The following is a 24,407-nucleotide window of genomic DNA, read 5'->3' as shown; positions in this document are numbered from 1 at the left end:
TTATTTTTACCTGGGCTTGATTTGGCATACGGTTAAACAATAACCCAAAACCGATACCCACTGCCAGTTAACCACACACACACACACACACACACAAAAAAGCATTCCGAGACTCGTAGATACTCACTGGAGGTAGAGGCACCTGTCCCATGACCTCTGGTGGTTTCATGTTTAATATGTCATCCCCCAGAACTTCCTGCTCAGCACCGCTTGGATAAGGAGGAGGAGGATAGGGAGGGAATTCCTCCATATAGCTGTCATCAGGTAACGAGAGCTGCTCTTCGATCTCGGGAGGAGGAGGTGGTGGTGGGATTAAGACAGTGTCTTCAGGGCGAGGGGCTGGGTGAGGTGGCGGTGGGGGCGGGATGAAGTCCTCGCCATCGATTTTCAGAACGTCTGTAGGTGGCAGAGGGTCAGCAAGGGGCTCTTCGGGAGGCTCGGATTCTTCGGTGTTGACCGGATCAGGCGGTGTGTTCTCCTCTGCAGGTCGAGGAGGATTGACTGTGGTTTCCATGGCAGCCAGTGTGGTTTTCTGGTAGAGAAGTTTCTGGATGTTGGGACCGGCAGGACCTTCGGGTTCAGTGATGGAGCTACGCTTTTTAAGGGGCCTCGGAGCATTGCAGAGCTTCTTGCGTAGCGCCTCCAGGTCCATGTCGCTCTGGTTGCGGTAGGGGTTGGAGATGAAGGGCAGCAGCTTGGTGGGGCTCAGTGGCCGCGGGATACGTTCCGTCTCTTGGTTCTCGGTTGCTGGAGTGCCGTTCGTGACTTGGTCGGACTCCGTTTCAGGGACGTGAGGACGCTCCACATAGGGGTTGTCCATTTGCGGGGACTGGGATTGCTGGCCTGCGGTGATCACAGGCTTACCATACACTACAGAGAAAGGGAGAGGTGGGGGGGAAAAAAAGCGCATGAATAATCAAGGTTCTTTTAAAACTGCATTCCTTTTTCCTTAAAGGGGAACAGAGGGCAATATATAGAGTAAATATAACAATAAAACACACATTAACGAACCTTATTCAAGACTTACAAAAGTTTTTTGTTCTAAGGTTGGAAAGTTATAGTGTTTTGAAAGTAGCTCGAGCAAACTATTTCCGCAGTTTGAACAGCCCGCCAATCAGAATGCACGTTCATTTTCTCTGCGTAACACTCATGACGTATGTATGTGCCCAGTTGTGTTGGCTCATTGAGGTTGGGACTAGCACGTGTGAATCGGAAAGTAGGATGAATTGTAAGTGATCGGCTACACAATGCCACAGCGTGTTGCTTTCGGGTGTAATAACAGGACCGATGGAAAGCAGAACGATCCTCCAGACGTGTCTTTTCACTCGTTTCCGCTGAAAAACACCAAGCAAGTTCGAGCATGGCTACATATGATCAGCAGAAGCGATTTCAAGCCATCACGCACTTCAAGGCTATGTTCAAAACATTTCCTGCCCTCGGCATATGAGGAGGACCACGCCGTGTCACCTGCACGCGTACGCTCTGCCCCACGCTCGCCATGCCCATGGTCAGCATCAGTCTCATCCTCGCCGTCATCCGAGCTTTCTTCTCTTCTTTCTTCATCACCGGAGTCGAGAGTACCTCTCCTCGGTTCAAACTGGTACCCTTCTAAGCCATAGCCTGCTTGCAGTGTGTCTTGCGGGATCTCTTCGTATGATTCGACAGAGCTGTCGCTTTCACTTGATGCGCCCGACGCCATGATTACACGCTTCTCTCCTAGTGCAGTGGGTAGGGCTGACGTCACGGTCTTTTAAAAATGGCGACTCTTGTGCCGTTTAGCGTACCGACTATTATATTTACAATTACCAAGATATTTCGTTGTTTTCGAGTATATAAATTTGACAGAATACTTAAGAATACGTTACTTTGTCACATCAGCAACTGTATATATTATATTTGGTACCCCTTTAAAACAACATGAATAGGGTCGGGTATTGTTTGAATTGTATCAATTTCTTATCGATTCAAAAACCGTTTATAAAAAGGAGGTGAAACGTTTAGAGAACAAAAGATCTATTCTTTTAAGCATGAGCTGAACATTCAGACTGTTGTGATCTAAACGAATGGACACATTGTGTCGATGTGCGATGTAGTCAGGTAGACCAGTCCTGGCAGATACACTTGTGTTCAAAATAATAGCAGTCCAACACGACTAACCAGATCAATCACTGTTTTTGGTGGAAATTATATTACTACATGGCAAATAATTTACCAGTAGGTGTAGTAGAGTCATAGAAAACCAACAGACCCAACATTCATGATATGCGTGCTCCCGAGTCTGTGTAATCGAATAATTAAGTGAAAAGGACGTGTTCAAAATAATAGCAGTGTGGAGTTTAATTAGTGAGATCATTCAGTCTGTGAAAAAACAGATGTCAGTCAGGTGGCCCTAATTTAAGGATGAAGCCAGCACATGTTGTACATCCATTTCTCTCTGAAAACCTGAGAAACATGGGTCGTTCCAGACATTGTTCAGAAGAACAGCGTGCTTTGATTAAAACGTTGATTGGAGAGGAGAAAACGTCTACTGTAAAGAAGTGCAGAAAATGATTGGCTGCTCAGCTAAAATGATCTCCAGCGCTTTAAAATGGACAGCAAAGCCAGAGAGACGTGGAAGAAAACAGAAGACTACCATTCGAATGGATCGAAGAATAGCCGGAATGGCAAAGACTCAGCCAATGATCAGCTCCAGGGTGATCAAAGACGGTCTGAAGTTACCTGTGAGTACTGTGACGATTAGAAGATGCCTGTGTGAAGCTAATCTATCGGCAAGAAGCCCCCGCAAAGTTCCACTGTTAAAAAAAAAAAGACGTGCTGAAGAGGATACAATTTGCCAAAGAACACATCGACTAGCCTAAAGAGAAATGGAAAAACATTTTGTGGACTGATGAAAGTAAAATTGTTCTTTTTGGGTCCAAGAGCCGCAGACAGTTTTTCAGACGACCCCCAAACACTGAATTCAAGCCACAGTACACTCTGAAGACAGTGAAGCATGGTGGTGCAAGCATCATGATATGGGAATGTTTCTCTTACTATGGTGTTGGGCCCATTTATCGTATACCAGGGATCATGGATCAGTTTGCATATATCAAAATACTTGAGGAGGTCATGTTGCCTTATGCTGAAGAGGAAATGCCCTTGAAATGGGTGTTTCAACAAGACAACGACCCCAAACACACCAGTAAGCGAGCAGCATCAGGGTTCAAGACCAACAGAATGAAAGTCATGGAGTGGCCAGCCCAATCCCCAGACCTTAATCCGATAGAAAACTTGTGGGGTGACATCAAAAATGCTGCTTCTGAGGCAAAACCAAGAAATGCAGAGGAATTGTGGAATGTTGTCAAATCATCCTGGGCTGGAATACCTGTTCACAGGTGCCAGAAGTTCTCAGAAACCGTGGTTATACAACTAAATATTAGTTTAGTGATTCACAGGAATACTAAATCCTTAAGATTTTTTCAGTTTATACAGTAAATATTTGGAGTTTGTAATGAAAAATGCAGACACTGCTATTTTTTTGAACAGCCCAATGTTCATTTTTCTTCATTTTCTGTAAAGTAATTAAAATATTGATACATTTTTCTTCATGTTTTGATGTAGAATATAACGTGCAGTGTTCCCAATGCATGGAAATAAAAACTATTATAAGGATTTTGAGCTTTACTCACGTTTTTAAACACACTGCTATTATTTTGAACGCAACTGTACGTAGCCTTTGTTTGATAAAGGGTTATCGCATCGAGGAATCGATAAGCAGAATCGAAATTCAGTTCCCAACCGGAAAACACTCATGCACTTAAAGTCTCACTCACTGCTAACAAAGTTGTAGCGGTTGTGGGAACGGTTCAGTGCTCCCTGCACGCCTTGCTGCAAGCCCTTGCCGACTGCGGGCTGCTTTGTATACATGGAGTAGATGGAGCTGGCTGCCACCGTCTGAGGTTTCTGCATCGGGGGCTCCTTGGGCTCCGGGGTGAAAGGTCGTACAGTAGCAGCCGGTGGGGTTTCCTGCTTGGATGGTAGGGGAAGTGTGTTACTCTGGGCTGGTGGAAGAGGTGTGCGCTGCTGCTGGCTGCTCACTTTGCCCTTTCCTGGGAAGGTGCCTGCGCCTGGGAAGGGCAGATTGACCTGTCGGGGTTTGCTTGGCACAGGAGGGGGAACTTTGACCGGGTGTTTTGCAGCATTCTGGACACAAAGAAAAATGGCTCAGAGACAAACTATACAAGGCTGTTGTCGAGGGTCTTGTAGGCCTACTCAAGATTCTCCACACTCGGCTCACCTGGGCATCTCTCGCAAGGTCCTCGCTGCTCTGGTTCTTGCGTAAGGAGGCTGTGGACTGCTCGGTGGATTCAAACATGGACAGGGGACGTGCCTTCCGGTCCTGCTGTCCTCTTTTCAACACATCTGTGTCATCTGGAGCTGCAGGGAGACAGGGAAGGAGAAAAGGACACTTCTTAGCATTCGGGTCACGGCCGGAAATCGGTGGAGCTGCTCAGTCACGTCTGAGTTTTATTGGACGTAACTGAACAAGGAAAATACAAACCTTAATATAAATGCAGTTCAAAGATTTTTTTTTTTTTGTGGATTAATTTCATGAAGATGAACGATTTACTTGTAACTAAACTACTGATGCTCATTTAAATGACAAAATCATCAGTTGGTGTTTAAAGGACCCATGGCATGGTGGTTTGTTGATGCTTTAAACGGGCTCGTGGAGGTTTCCGGATGTTATAGCCGCAGCCTTTCTCGAAATGAACCCTCGGCACGTAGATATAGCCTCCTGGGAGAAAGCCCCATTTCAGCGCTTTTCCCAGTGCGTCGTTTTGCTAATGAGAAGCAGGAGGCGGGGAAGGGTAGAGGGTGGGGGCGGGTCTTATCATTAATATTCATGACATGTAAACGTATTACCTCTGATTGGCTAACAGCACTGTGACGCTACCTCCAGTGGGTCAGAACAAGCGGATGTGGGTGTCTTACTATGGCGAGAGAGAAGGAACAAACCGCGAAGGGAAAAATACCGCGCGCTGACGTCATTAAGGTGCGACGCGAGGAAATAAAATAAATTCAACAAATGTTTGGGTTTTTACTGAACAAACAAACAAATAAAATGAACGAGTGACTTAAAAAGGAGAATGTGGGTGTCTTTGTAAAAACTGTTTTGATTGACTATTATAACAGAGCATGCTGCATGCTTTTTGGTTTTGTAGCACAGAGTACCTGGCTAACTGCAGGAAGCGGTTAGCTGCACAGCTAATGCCGCTTTTCCACTACAAACGCGGCTGAGCCGTGCCGTGCCGAGTCGAGCTGAGTCGAGCTGAGCGGGGCTGTTGGAGTTGCATTTCGACTACAACCGCGCTGAACCGTGCTGGCTGGAAGTGGGTGGACACATTGGGTGGAGTTAGCGAAAGTGGGTGGACGTCATGTGATGCCGTTAAGCAGCGCAAAGAGTGACATCAGTGACAGTGGCGGAACAAGTCAGAGCCGGGCCGGGGGCGGGGCAAATGACCGGGCCCTTTATTAAAGCTTATCATAACATCATTTTAGGCTACAAAATGTCCGCAACTGCGGTGTTTACCAATTTCAACACTACCGGGTGCAACTATGTTATTTAGTACATCAAGTCCTTCAAACGAACATGTAACTCAGAAACAAAAAACATTAGGATACTGTACATGGCTCATAATAAAACATCAATAGCCTATACTGCGCACATTATTTGAAGGGCATACGAATGAGCGCTCAGAGGTTGCAACGCTGACAGGAAGAGTCAGAAATAAAAGGAGGGCGGTGCAAACCTCACTGAATGCACTGTGTTTACCAATTTCAACACTCCGGGGTGCAACTATGTTAGTTTGTACATTAAGTCCTTCAAACGAACATGTAACTCAGAAACAAAAAAACATTAGGCGACATACTGTACATGGCTCATAATAAAACATCAATAGCCTACTGCGTGCATTATTTGAAGGGCATACGGCGAGCCTTGCGCTCCGCGAACTCGTCCACGATGCTCTGTATGTCACTGATTCAGTGATCTTTTAAGCGGTAGTCTCACGACCCGGATAGTAAACAATAAACATGGAGGACATGGAGTCGTTAGTGTTGCTGGTCTTGGTGCTGTGGCTTGTTGTCACCGACAACGCGGACAGATACTGGCAAGAGCGTATAGATGAGGCGAGGCGCATAAGGCTTCAGAAATTCTCGTAATTCGTAATTATTATTCTTCCGGGTTTGCGGTGTTTACAGATCCCAGCGCGCTCGCGGGGCGTGTGTGGGCATGTGAGGACACTCCTCCTCACCAATCAGTGCACAGGGGAGTGTCTGCTCACGCCCCCAACCTCAGTCGGCACGGTTTGGCTCGCTTCAGCCCCACTCCAAAACGGTGCGAGTTTTAGGGGCTAAGCAGGGCTGAAACGAGTTGAGTCGTGCTGGTTTTTGGTAGTCGAAACGCGAGCCGTGTCGGGCTGAAGTGAGCTGAAGCGAGCTGAAGCGAGCTGAAAAAGGGTAGTGGAAAAGGGCCATAATGTAGCCATTGCAAGGCTAACGTGGCACCGATTTTAAAACACGGCAAAACGACTTCACAGTTATACACTTACTTGTTCGGTGTTTGTGGCTGATGCGGCAGGGATGCTTGGTACGGACCCAGGCTTCAGTGACAGTTGATGTGCAAAACCTGCCCTGTACTGTCCCCAGTTGTGGAAACATTCATCAGGAAAATGCTTCCGACAAACATACACCGTCTTAGGTAGACTCGACGGCGTATTATTGGAGTAAATAAAATTAAGCCACTGCGTCTTCAGGGGCTCTCCCGTCGGCAGTAAAAACAGACTCCTTTCTGTGTTGTCACATCCATGTACAGCGCAACTTCCATGTTTGGTGGCAACTTTTGAGCTGGGCGGGCAATCCATACGGTGGGTGGGAATCCAGAGGGGGGGCGTGGGGATCATCTCCCTTGCTGACGTAGGCAAGGGAAGAGTTTATCAACGCGCCGTTTTGACGCACCATTCTCAAATGTTGGGCATAGTTTGGTTTACACATTATGAAATTTCTAGCCACTGGGGTGACTTAAGAAGGTCAGAGGAACTCATTTTAACGTTAAAAAACCTCAGAAAGTGAAAATTTCATGCCATGGGACCTTTAAGCTGTAATACAAAAAACAATAAAGGCTGCTTTTCCACAGAGACAAATAATTATAATCTGCAATTTATTAGGCGTTATTAAATAGCGAACTGCGAGTTGGCTGAGTGGTTAGCGTGTCCGCTTCTCGATCGGGAGATCACAAGTTCTACTCACGGTCGGGTCATACCAAAGACCATCATAAAAACGGTGCCCACTGGCGTCTGGCAAGGCACGCTGCAATACAGATCCGAGTGGGGAGTCAAACTCTCGCGGTTACCAGAGGACTAGCCCCTCACTGTGACCCGAGTTATGAAATAGGCGAGAGGCCGAGGGCTACGGAAACGGAGATCGGCGCCGCCCTGTGCGCCACATGGCGTGGGAAGGGCTTTGATTTGATTAGTGTTGTGGGGTCACCTTGCTCTGCTGGTCCTTGGCTTGGCAGCCGTGGCAAAGTGGACGAAGCATGGCTGGTGTTGGAATCTGTGGGAGGTGAGCTCCAGTCAGACACTTTAAGCACCTTTGTTGATTGCAGCCCTGGAGAACAAAAGTTACGACACTTATTTTACAAATAATAATACTTTGATAATGAGGATCTGATATTACGGGACAGCCGCCAGCGGGCTCTCGGCACTGCACAGGATTCGCTTTCTGTAACAATTTACCAGACCAGCCAAGCATTAAATCAAAGACAGCCTGGAGAGAGCTTTAATTAAGCAGTTGCTGATAACGTGTTCAGAGAACGGAGACTGGACAGGGAGCGAGCAGAAAAGACTTGCATTCCAAGTCTGAGAAGACGACAGTGTTCTCACACAGCAACAAAGAGATCTTTTTATATAGTAGCTACGAGGTTTAAAATACGGAAGCTGAGAGAGGCCCTTCATAAAATCCTTTTTTTTTAAATTCACCTTGTTATCCCGAGATAACGACATAATTAATTCAGGATCTCGAGAAAACACCACAACTAATTTGAGATCTTGAGAAAACAAAACCGTTATTCCGAGATCTTGAGTAAACAGCTGAGAAATGGTTCATTCAGGTGCGCCAAGAGACTTGTGATATGCTGACTTTGGGGCTATTTCTCATTCTGTATAGACGCAACTTTGGTCATTAGAATGTCTGGAATAATCGATCACCTAATAAGGCAATATTTTGATCAGGGGTTGACACAGGGAGAGATTGCATTAAGTCTTTTAAAATTAGTCCGCGGCACCTCCGCAGAAGACTGGCCCCCCTCTCTCTCAAGGCATCGTAAAAAGCCATTTCTGCTCTGTTACATGTCCGCTAATTTCTAAGACCCCGTCCACACGTAGCCGGGTATCTGCTAAACCGAAGATATTTTTCTACATTTTGGCCTGTCATCCACATGAAAACACATCAAAAACGAATATTTTAAAAAACTCCGGGCAAAGTGAAGATTTCTGAAAACTCCGTGTATGCCTTTTCGTGTAGACAGAGATAACCGGAGTTTTGCGGTTTAGAACGTCACAATCTGTGCCAAAAAAATGATGACAAATCTGCCCTGACGTCAAACGTGCGACCTTTGTTTACTGCAGAAGCCAGATTAAGCATGGACAAAGAGTAATGGATCGGAGTAGTGCCTTGAAAGCGTTAATTATTGTGCAGGTGCTATTTACATGTTTAATTTTAGAAGCCCAACTACTGACAAGATTCCCAATCAACGTTTTCTTGCGTCTTTTGAAGTTTATACTCCAAAATTGCGTTTAGAAGCAATTCTGTCTCCGAGTCTGTCCAGACGAACGAGCTTGGCGCCATGTTTTATGTTTAGGCGGAAGTGACGCCAACAGAGGGCTATTCTGATGTGATTAGGGGGTAGGATTTGGGAAAATAATGCCATCTACAGGTTTGGAATGCTTATGAATGTGATTGAAAATGCTGATGTTCGGTTATGTGTGGAAGGGATTTTTTTTCGAAGACGAGGTGGTGTGGATAAAACATTTTTATAAACGGGGGGGGGGGGGGGGGGGGGGGGGAATGTTCGGTTTTAAAAATACCAGGCTACGTGTGTACATGGCCTAAGTCTTCGTTGTCTGACCCACAGGGGGCGCAGCTCTGCTAGAAATCTCAGCTGTTTTCTCAAGATCATGAAATAATTGTTTTGTTTTCTCGAGATCTCGAATTAGTTGTGTTGTTTTCTTGACATCCTGAATTAATTATGTCGTTATCTCGGAATAACGGTTTTGTTTTCTCGAGATCTCGAATTAGTTGTGTTTTCTCGAGATCCTGAATTAATTATGTCGTTATCTTGGGATAACAAGGTGAATAAAAAAAAAAAAAAAAAAAAAAAAAAAAAGATTATATGAAGGGCCTCTCGCGGCTTCCGTATTAAAACCTTAAAACACAGGTCTCTTTCTCACACACACACACACACACACACACACACACACACAGTCAACACTGCAAAACATCTGTGTACCTTTTCTCTTGGCACTCAGTTCTTTCAGCGGCTTAAGCAAGAGCATTTCTTCTATATAAAAAAAAAAATTGCAAACAGTGCTGAACATGGCAGGAATGGCATACAGTGAGATTGAAAAAAAAAAAAGATCACACTAATAAACCACAGACAGTGCTAGCTTTAAGGGACATGGAACTCAATGCTTTCAAATTTTCCACCACGCTCTTCACGAAGCAGAGCTGAGAAAACTTGAGCTGCTGCTCATACCTGACCGAACGACTGAAGACCAACATGGCCAGGATGAACAGATGGAGGGGGAAAAAAACCCCCGCCAAAAGGCTATTTCTGTTGAACGTTTGGAATCCAGATTCTGTTAACATATTGATACTTGCAGAATCTTTTGACCAAAATCTACCACGACCTCAACTACTTTACTAACGTAACGGTGATATTAGCATTCCCACGTTATAACTGGGAAGGTACTCAAGTGGTGAAATAGAAAAATATTTGCCCAATTGTCTGGAGAGCAGAGAAATGACACTGACCAGAAGCTCAAACGAACAAAACCGGCCATTCTGTCTTGGCAGCATTACTGACTCTCCCGTTAATCAATTTGACTCTAACCCATCATGGATGACCGAGCGTTCCTGTATGAAGAAGCTGTCAATTAGGGCTTTTCTCCGAGTGTGGTCAGTGCTCCAGAAATGTTGCATGAGCAGCAGTTCAGTCTGGCATGACACGTCCTGGTTGGTGACCGCTGATGTACAGGGTCCTCCACAATTATTGGTACTCCGTGGAAAGATTAGCAAAAAGGGTTAAGGGGGAAGAAAAAAAAAAATCCACTTTTTGGTGAAGTTGCTGCTTCATCTCACACTGAAAAAAAAAAAAAAAATCCAACCTTCCATTGAAATAAATGTATTCAGAGAAAAACAAATGCCTCAAGGGGGAAAAAAAAACAACAACACCCCAGATGTGCCACTATTATGCACTGAATAATTTGTACAACCTCGCTTTGTCAGTAAAACAGGACCGAGTCTATCCTATAACATTTTATAAAGATGGAGATACAGAGCAGGGCATCAGAGACCGTTCCTCTTCACACAATCTCTCCAGATCATCCAGGGTCCTCGGCCCTCTCTTGTGCTCTCTCCTCTTCAGCTCACCCCACAGGTTTTCAATGGGGTTCAGGTCAGGGGACTGATGCCCCTTTTCCACCAAAGCAGTTCCAGGGCTGGTTCGGGGCCAGTGCTTAGTTTGGAACCGGGTTTTCTGTTTCCACTGACAAAGAACTGGCTCTGGGGCCAGAAAAACCTGTTCCAGGCTAGCACCAACTCTCTGCTGGGCCAGAGGAAAGAACCGCTTACGTCAGCGAGGGGGGGCGGAGTTGTTAAGACCAACAACAATAACAAGACCGCGAAAGATCACCATTTTTAAGCGACGAGAAGCTGCAGCTGTACAAACGCGAAGTCATCCATTATTATTATTATTGTTGTTGTTGCTGCTTCCGTGTTGTTTTTGCTTCGATATTCGTGCCAAGGTTTATGTAAACGTAGTGACATAACTGACGTATACAGCGACGTAACTGACGTAGCTCCATGAGCAATGGAAAAGCAAACTGGTTCTCAGCTGGCTCGCAAGTTGAACGAGTTGTGAACCAGCACCAGCACTGGCCCTGAACCAGCCCTGGAACTGATTTGGTGGAAAAGGGATATGAGATGGCCATGGGAGAAGCTTGATTCTGCGCTCAGTCAACCGTTTTTGTGTTGATTTGAACATATGCTTGGGATCATTGTCCTGCTGGAAGATCCAATGACCACCCAGTTTTCATTTGTCCTGGTATTTCATGGAGTCCATGATGCCATGTACACAAACAAGGTTTCCAGAGCCTTTGGGGGAAAAAAAAAAAAAAAACCAGCCCCAAAACATCACAGAACTTCCACCATGTTTTACAGTTGGGATCGGGTTCTTTTCATGATAGCTATCTTTCTTTTTACATCAAACCCACCTTGAGTGTTTGTTGCCAAAAAATAACTCAATTTTTTATTTCATCAGACCATAGAAAATGGTTCCAGTCAAAGTTGGAGTAACGTTTCACTCCAGGTGCTTATGTTTGTGGTTAACGGACAGAAAAGCCTTTTTTTTTTTTCCTTCCTGGCAGACCTTCTCAATAATCTGTTGGCATGAAGGTGGTGTCTGATGGTGGTTTTGGAGACTTGGAAATGCCAAGATTTTACTTTTTCTTGCAATTCACCAACAGTGATCCTTGGGGAGTTTTATTTATTTGCCTCTCTTACCCTCCTCCTCCTCACAAAATACGGGGGAAAACTAAACTTGGGTCCTCTTCCAGGCAAGTCTGTAACAGTTCCAGTTAGTATCCACTTTATTAATTATTATTACTACCCGACATAACAGTGGAAACAGACATTTTCAGGCGAGTAGCTTTTTTTTTTTAAATAACCATTCCCTGACTTATGAACGTCAACACACTTCTCCCTCATTTGGTTTGTGTGTTCTTATCATTCCCATATTCGTGTACGACAAAGGGAATTCACCTCATATTTATCCCCCAGTTAACCAGGAAGTCATGGATTACAGCTTGAAAGTTCCTACACACTCCATGCTCCAGTTACATTGTGGCCACTATAATTTCCAGGGGTGCCAATAATAGTGGCCCATGTGTTTCTGTGGAAAATAATTATTTCTTATTGAGGGATTTGTTTTTCTCTGAATAAAATCAGTTAAAAGGTTGGATTTCTCTCATTTCTACTTCACCAGGTGGTGTATTTTTTCCTAACTAACCTTTCCAAGGGGTGCCAATAATTGTAGAAAGCACTGTAGTGTTCTACAGTAAAAGCGTGGGAGAATCAAAATGGAGCAGTCAATCAGAAATGGCTCACGGCATCACAGCACACGACACTAATGACCAGTGGTGGCGACCTTCTGAAGTGAGAGTGACATCAGAGGCGCGCTGCAGCCGTGTTCCAGAAGCCGTCCGAGAACTCTCATCCCCTGCGACAAATGCAAACTAAACCTCAAAAAAAGAGTCACAGGACACACCACAGAGAGTTCCAGCTTTCTGAGTGCCTATTGTTAAACTACAAACAAACAGAGTTGGCGTTCCTCAGAGCAATCCTCATATTTTCACACCGCTATTGGGCTTTGGAAGGTAAAGGACACGAAACGCTTTCAATGCCAGTGCGTGCTGTACCTGAGCCAGGTTTGCCCGGCGCCGACACCATGCTGGTGCTCCTGTCCTGCGGTGGCAGTGTTGTTGTGCCGTCAGGGTAGGCGGGCTTCAGCAGATCGTGTCTGGATGGGCCGCGTGGCATGGTGGATGACTGGATATACGGCCCCACTGCAGCCACGCGAGACTGACCCCCTGACTGGGGGGGCTGGCCATCAGAGGAGACCTTGGGGGGGGGGGGGGGGGGGGGGAATGATATTATTAAATGTTTTAATCTCGGGTCTTTTTTTTTTTTTACACAGACATATCCCATTTCATCCTCACTTCACATGTATTACGAACCAAGCATTCATGACAAAACAGGTACACATTAATAAATTAAGCAAAATTGAAAAGCACAATTTTTTTTTTTTTGGGGGGGGGGGGGGGGGGGTTTCAGAGAATAAACAAAATGACAAAATTAAGAAAAAGTTAAAAAATAAAGAAACAAAAAAGCAAAATCAAATCATTTTGTCCAGACGTGTTAATTAAAATGAGACATTTTTATGAGCTTAAAAAGAATTTATATTCACTTTGCACTTCCATTCCATAATAGCGCCCTTCCCTCCCCCCCATCATTTTATTAGCAAATCATCATCTTGATATACCGTCTTTGGCATTACAGCTGCAGGAAAATGACATTAATAGCTTTATATTTAATGGATGAACTGATTATTAATGCAAAGAAGTGCTTTAAGGGGAGAGGGGCCCCAACATAATTCGCCAGCCCAAAATACTGACGAATAATTTCTGATGTCTTAACAACTGCCAATATGCACATCTCATCCTTTGACCCCCCCCCCAAAAAAAGCAAGCTTTTCCAAAACTGCTTATGCAACTGAAAATGAACAGCACTTAACTCAAAGCAGTGTTCTTAAAAAAAAAAAAAAAAATCCGTCTAAATTAAAGGTTCCCGTAAATCCGCTACCAAATGGGGATGACTTGCATGAATGAACCGACTAACAATGTCCAAAATTGTGGTTTTACCTTGGGTGGGGTATCTTTTGAAGCCTTTTCCTTAACAGGGAAGCCATTCTTAAGGGAAACAAGAACAAAACAACTTCAGCACATTCAAAAGAGGCGCAACACTGTTGTCTTGTTGTTAGAGGAAGATGATCCCGTTCGTCAAAGCACCAGGACGTGTGAGAAATTCGGTTTAGTCTGAAAGAAATCCCGCTCGGGAAGAGCCCCGCTGTGTCCTGGACCACCGTGCGTGCCTCGTAGCGTCACCAACATTTCTTGGCAGTGATTAAAGACTCATCATCCCTTTGTGTTAGTTTCATTAATATTCCGTGCAGAGCGAAAAACAAGCGTGGGTTTATTTGAAAAAAAATAAAAAAATTTCCACCTGCACCATCTTTAAGTTTTTGTAGAAGAAGAAAGGCTTTATAAAGGACAGGAGTTTCAGTGCTTGGAAAAATCTTGAGGAATGCTGCACAAGCTCGAGCCTTTTTCCATTCTTTAGGAATCAGAGGCAGGAAAAGTAGGCTGGATTAGTAAAAGTCCTTGTTACAGAATTGCACATGGCACCATGAACACCACCAGAAACATGACAGAAAAGACCAAACATTTTATTTAAAAAAAAAAAAAAATCAAGATTAAATTCACAATATAGGAGAAAAATATATATCTTCATGCTTTTTTTTTTTTTGTGGCTTGCATTGATCAGAGGGCACTTTGTGAAACTGCCACAAAATGTAAAAGACAGTAATGCATGTTTACAATAACCGGACACACAGTGCAAATATTTGCACATGATATTTACCAAGCAATTTCCTATGAGGTCATGTCACGCAATGATGTCGACAGTCAGCCAATCAGAGTACAGCATCTGTGTCTCGCCTGCTATTAGTTCTTGGCCCATCATACCACCACAGAGGAGGGCCTTGTGCTTAAGGTGGTGCGTGATGGGAATAAAAACAGAAACGGAGGCTCCACATGAGGACAGCTTGCAGCGTCAAATTAAAATAGGAGCAGTTGAGATGAGTCACTCAGGCAGTGTCGGTGCATTGCTGGTGGAAAAGTACCCGGTGTTTGTCCCGTGAACGATTTGGCCATCCACTCCAACCTGTTTCCGAGACTCTGCACACATCTTTACACTTCACCCCATGACAGTCCTGCTCTCTGCATCAAAATACCATGAGGGACACCCCCGATTCCAAAAGAGTTGGGACAAAGTCCAAATTGGAAATAAAAACGGAACGCAATAATTTACAAATCTCAAAAACTGATATTGTATTCACAATAGAACATAGACAACATATCAAATGTCGAAAGTGAGACATTTTGAAATTTCATGCCAAATATTGGCTCATTCGAAATTTCACGACAGCAACACATCTCAAAAAAGTTGGGACAGGGGCAATAAGAAGCTGGAAAAGTTAAAGGTACAAAAAAGGAACAGCTGGAGGACCAAATTGCAACTCATTAGGTCAATTGGCAATAGGTCATTAACATGACTGGGTATAAAAAGAGCATCTTGGAGTGGCAGCGGCTCTCAGAAGTAAAGATGGGAAGAGGATCACCAATCCCCCTAATTCTGCGCCGACAAATAGTGGAGCAATATCAGAAAGGAGTTCGACAGTGTAAAATTGCAAAGAGTTTGAACATATCATCATCTACAGTGCATAATATCATCAAAAGATTCAGAGAATCTGGAAGAATCTCTGTGCGTAAGGGTCAAGGCCGGAAAACCATACTGGGTGCCCGTGATCTTCGGGCCCTTAGACGGCACTGCATCACATACAGGCATGCTTCTGTATTGGAAATCACAAAATGGGCTCAGGAATATTTCCAGAGAACATTATCTGTGAACACAATTCACCGTGCCATCCGCCGTTGCCAGCTAAAACTCTATAGTTCAAAGAAGAAGCCGTATCTAAACATGATCCAGAAGCGCAGATGTCTTCTCTGGGCCAAGGCTCATTTAAAATGGACTGTGGCAAAGTGGAAAACTGTTCTGTGGTCAGACGAATCAAAATTTGAAGTTCTTTATGGAAATCAGGGACGCCGTGTCATTCGGACTAAAGAGGAGAAGGACGACCCAAGTTATCATCAGCGCTCAGTTCAGAAGCCTGCATCTCTGATGGTATGGGGTTGCATTAGTGCGTGTGGCATGGGCAGCTTACACATCTGGAAAGACACCATCAGTGCTGAAAGGTATATCCAGGTTCTAGAGCAACATATGCTCCCATCCAGACGACGTCTCTTTCAGGGAAGACCTTGCATTTTCCAACATGACAATGCCAAACCACATACTGCATCAATTACAGCATCATGGCTGCGTAGAAGAAGGGTCCGGGTACTGAACTGGCCAGCCTGCAGTCCAGATCTTTCACCCAGAGAAAACATTTGGCGCATCATAAAACGGAAGATACGACAAAAAAGACCTAAGACAGTTGAGCAACTAGAATCCTACATTAGACAAGAATGGGTTAACATTCCTATCCCTAAACTTGAGCAACTTGTCTCCTCAGTCCCCAGACGTTTACAGACTGTTGTAAAGAGAAAAGGGGATGTCTCACAGTGGTAAACATGGCCTTGTCCCAACTTTGAGATGTGTTGTTGTCATGAAATTTAAAATCACCTAATTTTTCTCTTTAAATGATACATTTGCTCAGTTTAAACATTTGATATGTCATCTATGCTCTACTCTGAATAAAATATGGAATTTTGAAACTTCCACATCATTGCATTCCGTTTTTATTTACAATTTGTACTTTGTCCCAACTTTTTTGGAATAATTTTTTTTCCATTCTCACAGACTTCATATGGACATTAGAGAGCAGTACTGATCCTTATGAGGTTTAAAAAAAAAAAAAAAACTAATCAGTATCTTATCAAGTAGCAACTCAGACTGCTGGCTTGATGCGTTGTGGCCAAATTACAAAACACAAGCAGGACATTTTGTGATGTCCGAGTGCTCCGGAGTCCCTGTACAGTTTGCTACCTGAGCCTCACTGATAATATCTCCGGACCTTAATTTTAGCCCAATTATTATTTTCTGTGTCCAAGTATCTATACTCCGTGAACTGTCCTGGAAGGAGTGTTAGTTTGTTCTTAGGTTCGTACTCACTGGAAGATTCTCTTTCTGCTGCAGCGCTGCTTTCTTCTTCCACAGGCGATCACGGAGCTCGCTGACCCGCTTGTCCATGGTGGCCACCTCCTGGTTCTTCTTGTTCAAGTTCTCCCTCTGCTGCTGCAGCTTTGAGTTCTGCTCCTGGTTCATGGTGTTCCGGAGCTGATTGGGAGGAGAAGAGATTTATATTTTAAAACCACATATCAAATATGTCCAAAAAAAAAAAAAAAAAGACAGGGAAGTTGGTTCGTCCTTGAAGAATACTGACAGTTTAGAGAACATTTAACAATGATGGGACATTTCTGTCCTCGACCAGGATGACTCCGCCCCATCCACGGTGTGCACGAAGGCTCACTGGATGGTTTGTTGAGGACGAAAATGATGCAAATCATATGATATTGTCTTCACAGTCGCCAGATCTCAACCCAACTGAAGAGAGAGATTCTGGACTGATGTTTTAGTTCCAGAGACGATACGACAGTGTCCTTGTGGACTTTTTGTCTTGGGAACAAATTTTCACCGATTCAATCAAGCTAACTTGATAATCTCCGCATGGAGAGCAGTGCACAGATCAGCATATTCGTCTGTTTAATAAACACAGGCGCAGACCTGTAACCTGCAGAGACAGCAGAACCATCCTGTTTGCACCACCACTCTTTACAGTAAAACAGACAATGTGAATCTTTGAGGTAGCTATCTTACAGTGGTGCTTGAAAAAGTTTGTGAGCCCTTTAGAATTTTCTATATTTCTGCATAAATATGACCTAAAACATCAGATTTTCACACAAGTTAAACAACGGAGACAAAAGTATTAAACTTGGTCATTTATTTATTGAGGAAAATGATCCAATATTACATATCTGTGAGTGGCAAAAGTATGTGAACCTCTAGGATTAGCAGTTAATTTGAAGGTGAAATTAGAGTCAGGTGTTTTCAATCAGTGGGATGACAATCAGGTGTGAGTGGGCACCCTGTTTTATTTAAAGAACAGGGATCTATCAATGTCTGATCTTCACAACACATGTTTGTGGAAGTGTATCATGGCACGAACAAAGGAGATTTCTGAGGACCTCAGAAAAAGCGTTGATGATGCTCATCAGGCTGGAAAAGGTTACAGAACCATCTCTAAAGAGTTTGGACTCCACCAATCCACAATCAGACAGATTGTGTACAAATGGAGGAAATTCAAGACCATTGTTACCCTCCCCAGGAGTGGTCGACCAACAAAGATCACTCCAAGAGCAAGGCGTGCAATAGTTGGCGAGGTCACAAAGGACCCCAGGGTAACTTCTAAGCAACTGAAGGCCTCTCTCACATTAGCTAATGTTAATGTTCATTAGTCCACAATCAGGAGAACACTGAACAACAATGGTGTGCATGGCAGGGTTGCAAGGAGAAAGCCACTGCTCTCCAAAAAGAACATTGCTGCTCATCTGCAGTTTGCTTAAAAAAAAAAAAAAAGTCACATGGACAAGCCAGAAGGCCTCTGGAAAAATGTTTTGTGGACGGATGAGACCACAATAGAACTTTTTGGTTTAAATGAGAAGCGTTTGGAGAAAGGAAAAAACTACATTCCAGCATAAGAACCTCATCCCATCTGTGAAACATGGTGGTGGTAGTATCATGGTTTGGGCCTGTTTTGCTGCATCTGGGCCAGGACGGTTTGCCATCATTGATGGAACAATGAATTCTGAATTATACCAGCAAATTCTAAAGGAAAATGTCAGGACATCTGTCCATGAACTGAATCTCAAGAGAAGGTGGGTCATGCAGCAAAACAACGACCCTAAGCACACAAGTCGTTCTACCAAAGAATGGTTAAAGAAGAATAAAGTTAATGTTTTGGAATGGCCAAGTCAAAGTCCTGACCTTAATCCAATCAAAATGTTGTGGAAGGACCTGAAGTGAGCAGTTCATGTGAGGAAACCCACCAACATCCCAGAGTTGAAGCTGTTCTGTACGGAGGAATGGGCTAAAATTCCTCCAAGCCGGTGTGCAGGACTGATCAACAGCTACCGGAAACGTTTAGTTGCAGTTATTGCTGCACAAGGGGGTCACACCAGATACTGAAAGCAAAGGTTTACATACTTTTGCCACTCAGATATGTAATATTGGATCATTTTCCTCAATAAATAAATGACCAAGTAGAATATTTTTGTCTCATTTGTTTAATAACAGCTTTTTAATTCCACCCCCCCCCATTGAAGGACTCTGAGCTGATCAAACACCACTATTTCAACATTTTTAGTTTTCTTTCTATGCCAATATCCCACTATTTTTCTATTTTGTCATATAAAGGGGAACTGTACAGTTTATTTCAAGGCAGGTGTCAAATTTTGAGGCTCTTATTTAAAGCTCTTTTTAACCTTTTATTTTATCCAATTATTTTTCTCTCACACTATCATTTTCTCTCAATACAGGAGCAAGTATACAGTGTAAAACCAAGACCCCCCACACGAGCAACAAGTAGTGAGCAACAAGAAGGAAATTTAGTGGACGTGATGTATAGTGTGACTGATGCTTAAGAGCCACACCTGTAGCTCTCTGTAGAGACGATCAAGCTCAGCCACAGCGCTCTGATTATCGTGTAGAGCGTCCATCTTGCCGTTCTTCAGCATCTCCAGCTGCCTGCTGAGCTCCTCCACTTTAGACACTGCCACTACGAGCTCACGCTGCTTCTGCTGGAAGAGGTTGTTCATCTGCTCGATTTCCTCCACTAGAGAAAAAAAAAAAAAAAAAAACACAACAACCCGGAAACACTTCAGAAATCTCAGGATACGCTGGGACTAGAGGTGAAACAATATATACTAGTGCATCTCAAAAAATTACAATATTGTGAAAAAGTTTAATATTTTCCATCAGTTATTTAAGAAAGTGAAAACGTTATATATTATAGACTCATTACACAAACTAAAATGTTTCAAGCATTTTTCTATTTTAATTTTAATCAGTATGGTATACAGTACAAAAAAAAAAAAAAAAATCTCAAAATATTAGAATATTTCATTTCGAGTTTGAGTAAAACAGTATGAACACAGTGTATCTCTCGGTCTAGTTCAGTACACACAACCACAATCATGGGGAAGACTGCTGACTTGACTGTTGTCCAGAAGATGATCACTGATGCCCTCCACAAGGAGGGTAAGCCACAAAAAGTCATTGCTGAAAAGGGTGGCTGGAAAAGGTGCACAAGCAACAGGGATGGCCGCAGTCTTGAGAGGATTGTCAAGAAATTTGATTCAAGAACTTGGGAGAGCTTCACAAGGAGTGGACTGAGGCTGGTGTCAGTGTATCAAGACCCATCATGAACAGACATCTTCAAGAAAGGGGATACAACTGTTGCATTCCTAATATCAAGCTACTCCTGAGCCAGAGACAATGTCAGAAGTGTCTTATCTGGGCTAAGGAGAGAAAGAAATGGACTGTTGCTCAGTGGTCCAAAGTCCTCTTTTCAGATGAAAGTACATTTTGCATTTAATTTGGAAATCACGGTTCTAGAGTCTGGAGGAAGAGTGGAGAGGCACAGAATCCAAGGTGTTTGAAGCCCAGTGTGAAGTTTCCACAGTCTGTAATTTGGGGTGCCATGTCATCTGCTGGTGTTAGTCCACTGTATTTTATCAAGTCCAAAGTCAACACAGCCATCTACCAGGAGATTTTAGAGCACTTCATGCTTCCATCTGCTGACAAGCTTTTTGGAGATGCTGATTTCCTTTTCCAGCAGGACTTAGCACCTACCCACAGTGCCAAAACTACTACCAAATGGTTTGCTGACCATGATATTACTGTGTTTGATTGGCCAGCCAACTCGCCTGACCTGAACCCCATAGAGAATCTATGGGGTATTGTCAAGAGGAAGATGAGAAACACCCGACCAAAAAATACAGATGGCCACTATCAAAGCAACCTGGGCTTCAATAACACCTCAGCAGTGCCACAAACTGATCACCTCCATGCCACACCGCATTGATACAGTAATTCATGGTAAAGGAGCCCCAACCAAGTATTGAGTGTATAAATGAATATACTTTTCAGAAGTTGGACATTTCTGTATTGTAAATCCTTTTTTTGATTGATCTTAAGGAATATTCTAATAATTTGAGATACTGGATTTCTGATTTTCATGAGCTATAAGCCATAATCATCAAAATTAAAACAAAAAAGGCTTTAAATATTTCACTTTACATGTAATGAATATAGAATATATGAAAGTTTACCTTTTTGAATTAAATTATGAAAAAAAAAGGAACTTTTTCATGGTATTCTAATTTTTTGAGATGCACTAATTAATATATATAACAACAATATGAGATCATCCAAAAGTTATAATAGTAAACATGTGACGTTACTGATAAACGCTCACCCAGTTTTCCATTGCTGATGCGCTTCTGCTCCACCTGGCCTTTGAGAGCACGCACTTTCTTGAGCCGAGCCTCCTGCTTCTCCACGTTCTCCCTGAGGCGCTGTAACTTCTCCTGTTCGGAAGCCTGCTGCTGTTTCATCTGATCTTGCTGCTTCAGGTAGCGCAGGCGCTGTTCCTATACGTCAAGGCAAGAAAGGGTCGATGGGCAAGTATTATACCAGAAATACACTTATTGGGCAGGTCCATTACTTCTAAATGTAATTACAAACGTTTCCTTCTACAATCTCACACGACCTTATCCCACTTCTCCAAGCTTCAGCTACCTTAGAGGCCAGCAGCTGCTGCTGCGCATCGATTTGTTGCTGCTGTCGCGTCGCCATCTCCTGCAGCTCAGCCAGAGTCATGTCCATGCGTGGAGCAGCCACCTGCAAAACACATGAAGGCGCACATCACATGAAGCTCAGGTTTCATGAAAGGAATTCACAAAAGCAGCTTCACTCTTTTCCGTTCTTCAATACTCCCCCCACACACACACACATCAACAAATACTAGCTTTCTTACAAAAAGGCATCTTATTTATTATTTTGCTCGAAGAAAAAAAACAGTCAGTGACTCACCCCATTCTCCATCCTTCTATCTGGGGGTCCTTTTACACCGTTCCTCCTCTGTTCCATGCTCCTGGCATTTCCTGGAAAACGTTCACGTAATACATTAATTATCTGTCATTTGACACAACACACTCATAGCTGACAAAAACTGCTAGCATAGTCAACGGGTTGTGACGAAATGAAGAAAAAAGACCCGCTTTCAATGGATGGATTGAAGCACGGGGTCGCACGGAGGTTAGAAAAACAGTCAACTCAAAATTAGCACCAAGCCTTCGCTAGAACAAAGGACACTGTAGTCCTGTGACTGGCGATGAGCCACACATTTAGCACGGTTCTCTGAACAAGAAGTCAGAGTCACCGCTCATCAGGGGAAATAATGTCACAGGACCAAGTCGTAAATCATCCTCTGGCCTGCACTGAAGTTTGGCATTTACATCATGCTTACAGGCTACTTTCACAGAGGGTTAGACTGAAGGCTCAAAAGGGGATAGAGGAGGACCGCGACAAGATTACGCAACATATTTTCTACCAAATCAGTGTTGAATAACCGGAGAATAAAAGAGCAGCACTTGTGCAGTCTATACAAAAGTATAGTTTGACAAATCTGGTTCTCATAAAATGTGTGTGCGCGCGTGCGTGCGTGTACACACTCAAGTGAACCATTCCCATTAAAGACCAGGTGATGAGAAGCAGGTGAAGTAGCTTCTCAGGGTATTTGGGTACTGATCCGTTTCCTTGATGGGGAAAGTTATTAAGAGCTTTCTTTCAAGTTGCTCACGCTTATCCGCTTCAGCCGAGATCAGACAGCCGTGCGAAACTCACCTGGCTGGGATCACAGTGACCTTATGATGCTATACCCACCTGATATCACACTGTGATAAAAGTTAAAATGACCTGAGATCACATTGTGAAACTCGCCGCATTAAACTCACCAGAATCATATTGTGAAATTAAACTCACCTGAAAACACAAACTAATCATGCTAAACTCAAGTGAATCACAGGAATACATGAATCACACTAAACTCCCCCGATTTGCCCAGTGATAAACTAAATCACACTAAACTCACCCGGTTTGCCCAGTGATAAACTAAAATGACGCTAAACTCACCCGATTTGCCCAGCGATAAACTAAAAATCACACTAAACTCACCTGATTTGCCCACCAATAAACTAAAATCACGCTAAACTCACCCGATTTGCCCAGCGATAAACTAAAATCATGCTAAACTCACCTGATTTGCCCACCAATAAACTAAAAATCATGCTAAACTCGCCCAATTTGCCCAGCGATAAACTAAAAATCATGCTAAACTCACCCGATTTCCCCAGCGATAAACTAAATCACACTAAACTCACCTGATTTGCCCACCAATAAACTAAAATCACGCTAAACTCACCCGATTTGCCCAGCGATAAACTAAAATCACACGAAACTCACACGATTTGCCCACCAATAAACTAAAAATCACGCTAAACTCACCCGATTTGCCCAGCAATAATCTAAAATCATGCTAAACTCACCCGATTTGCCCAGCGATAAAGTAAAATCACGCTAAACTCGCCCGATTTGCCCAGCAATAATCTAAAATCATGCTAAACTCACCCGATTTGCCCAGCGATAATCTAAAATCATGCTAAACTCACCCGATTTGCCCACCAATAAACTAAAAATCACACTAAACTCACCCGATTTGCCCAGCGATAAACTAAATCATGCTAAACTCACCCGATTTGCCCACCAATAAACTAAAATCACGCTAAACTCACCCGATTTGCCCAGCAATAATCTAAAAATCACACTAAACTCACCCGATTTGCCCAGCGATAAACTAAATCATGCTAAACTCACCCGATTTGCCCAGCGATAAACTAAATGATGCTAAACTCACCCGATTTGCCCAGCGATAAACTAAAATCACGCTAAACTCACCCGATTTGCCCACCAATAAACTAAAATCACGCTAAACTCACCCGATTTGCCCAGCGATAAACTAAAAATCACACTAAACTCACCCGATTTGCCCAGCGATAAACTAAATCATGCTAAACTCACCCGATTTGCCCAGCGATAAACTAAATCATGCTAAACTCACCCGATTTGCCCACCAATAAACTAAAATCACGCTAAACTCACCCGATTTGCCCACCAATAAACTAAAATCACGCTAAACTCACCCGATTTGCCCACCAATAAACTAAAATCACGCTAAACTCACCCGATTTGCCCAGCAATAATCTAAAATCATGCTAAACTCACCCGATTTGCCCAGCGATAAAGTAAAATCACGCTAAACTCGCCCGATTTGCCCAGCGATAATCTAAAATCATGCTAAACTCACCCGATTTGCCCACCAATAAACTAAAAATCACACTAAACTCACCCGATTTGCCCACCAATAAACTAAAATCACGCTAAACTCGCCTGCTATGCCCAGCGATAAACTAAAATCACACAAAACTCACCCGATTTGCCCACCAATAAACTAAAATCACGCTAAACTCACCCGATTTGCCCAGCAATAATCTAAAATCATGCTAAACTCACCCGATTTGCCCAGCGATAAACTAAATCACGCTAAACTCGCCCGATTTGCCCAGCAATAATCT

At 43.5% G+C, this 24,407-nt stretch overlaps 1 protein-coding gene across 2 annotated transcripts in view; it reads right to left on the bottom strand.

The window, feature by feature from the left end:
* Positions 1-24,407, bottom strand: part of tp53bp2a (tumor protein p53 binding protein, 2a) — an 83,913-nt gene that overhangs the window by 9,380 nt on the left and 50,126 nt on the right. For both annotated transcript variants that reach the window (XM_060916909.1, XM_060916908.1), the window contains exons 4-14: positions 21,808-21,878; positions 21,514-21,615; positions 21,191-21,365; positions 19,365-19,546; positions 16,828-16,992; positions 13,740-13,787; positions 12,738-12,939; positions 7,531-7,650; positions 4,277-4,416; positions 3,813-4,182; positions 128-870 (exon numbers count right to left, since the gene is read on the bottom strand). In XM_060916909.1, the coding sequence (XP_060772892.1) occupies positions 128-870; positions 3,813-4,182; positions 4,277-4,416; positions 7,531-7,650; positions 12,738-12,939; positions 13,740-13,787; positions 16,828-16,992; positions 19,365-19,546; positions 21,191-21,365; positions 21,514-21,615; positions 21,808-21,878 (2,318 nt within the window). The remainder of the gene's footprint in view (positions 1-127; positions 871-3,812; positions 4,183-4,276; positions 4,417-7,530; positions 7,651-12,737; positions 12,940-13,739; positions 13,788-16,827; positions 16,993-19,364; positions 19,547-21,190; positions 21,366-21,513; positions 21,616-21,807; positions 21,879-24,407) is intronic.

Source organism: Neoarius graeffei, chromosome 3 (genome assembly GCF_027579695.1).
Source record: "Neoarius graeffei isolate fNeoGra1 chromosome 3, fNeoGra1.pri, whole genome shotgun sequence".
Classification (NCBI taxonomy): domain Eukaryota; kingdom Metazoa; phylum Chordata; class Actinopteri; order Siluriformes; family Ariidae; genus Neoarius; species Neoarius graeffei.
Note: the sequence above shows the minus strand (reverse complement) of the source record. Positions and strands in the feature narration are given on the sequence as shown.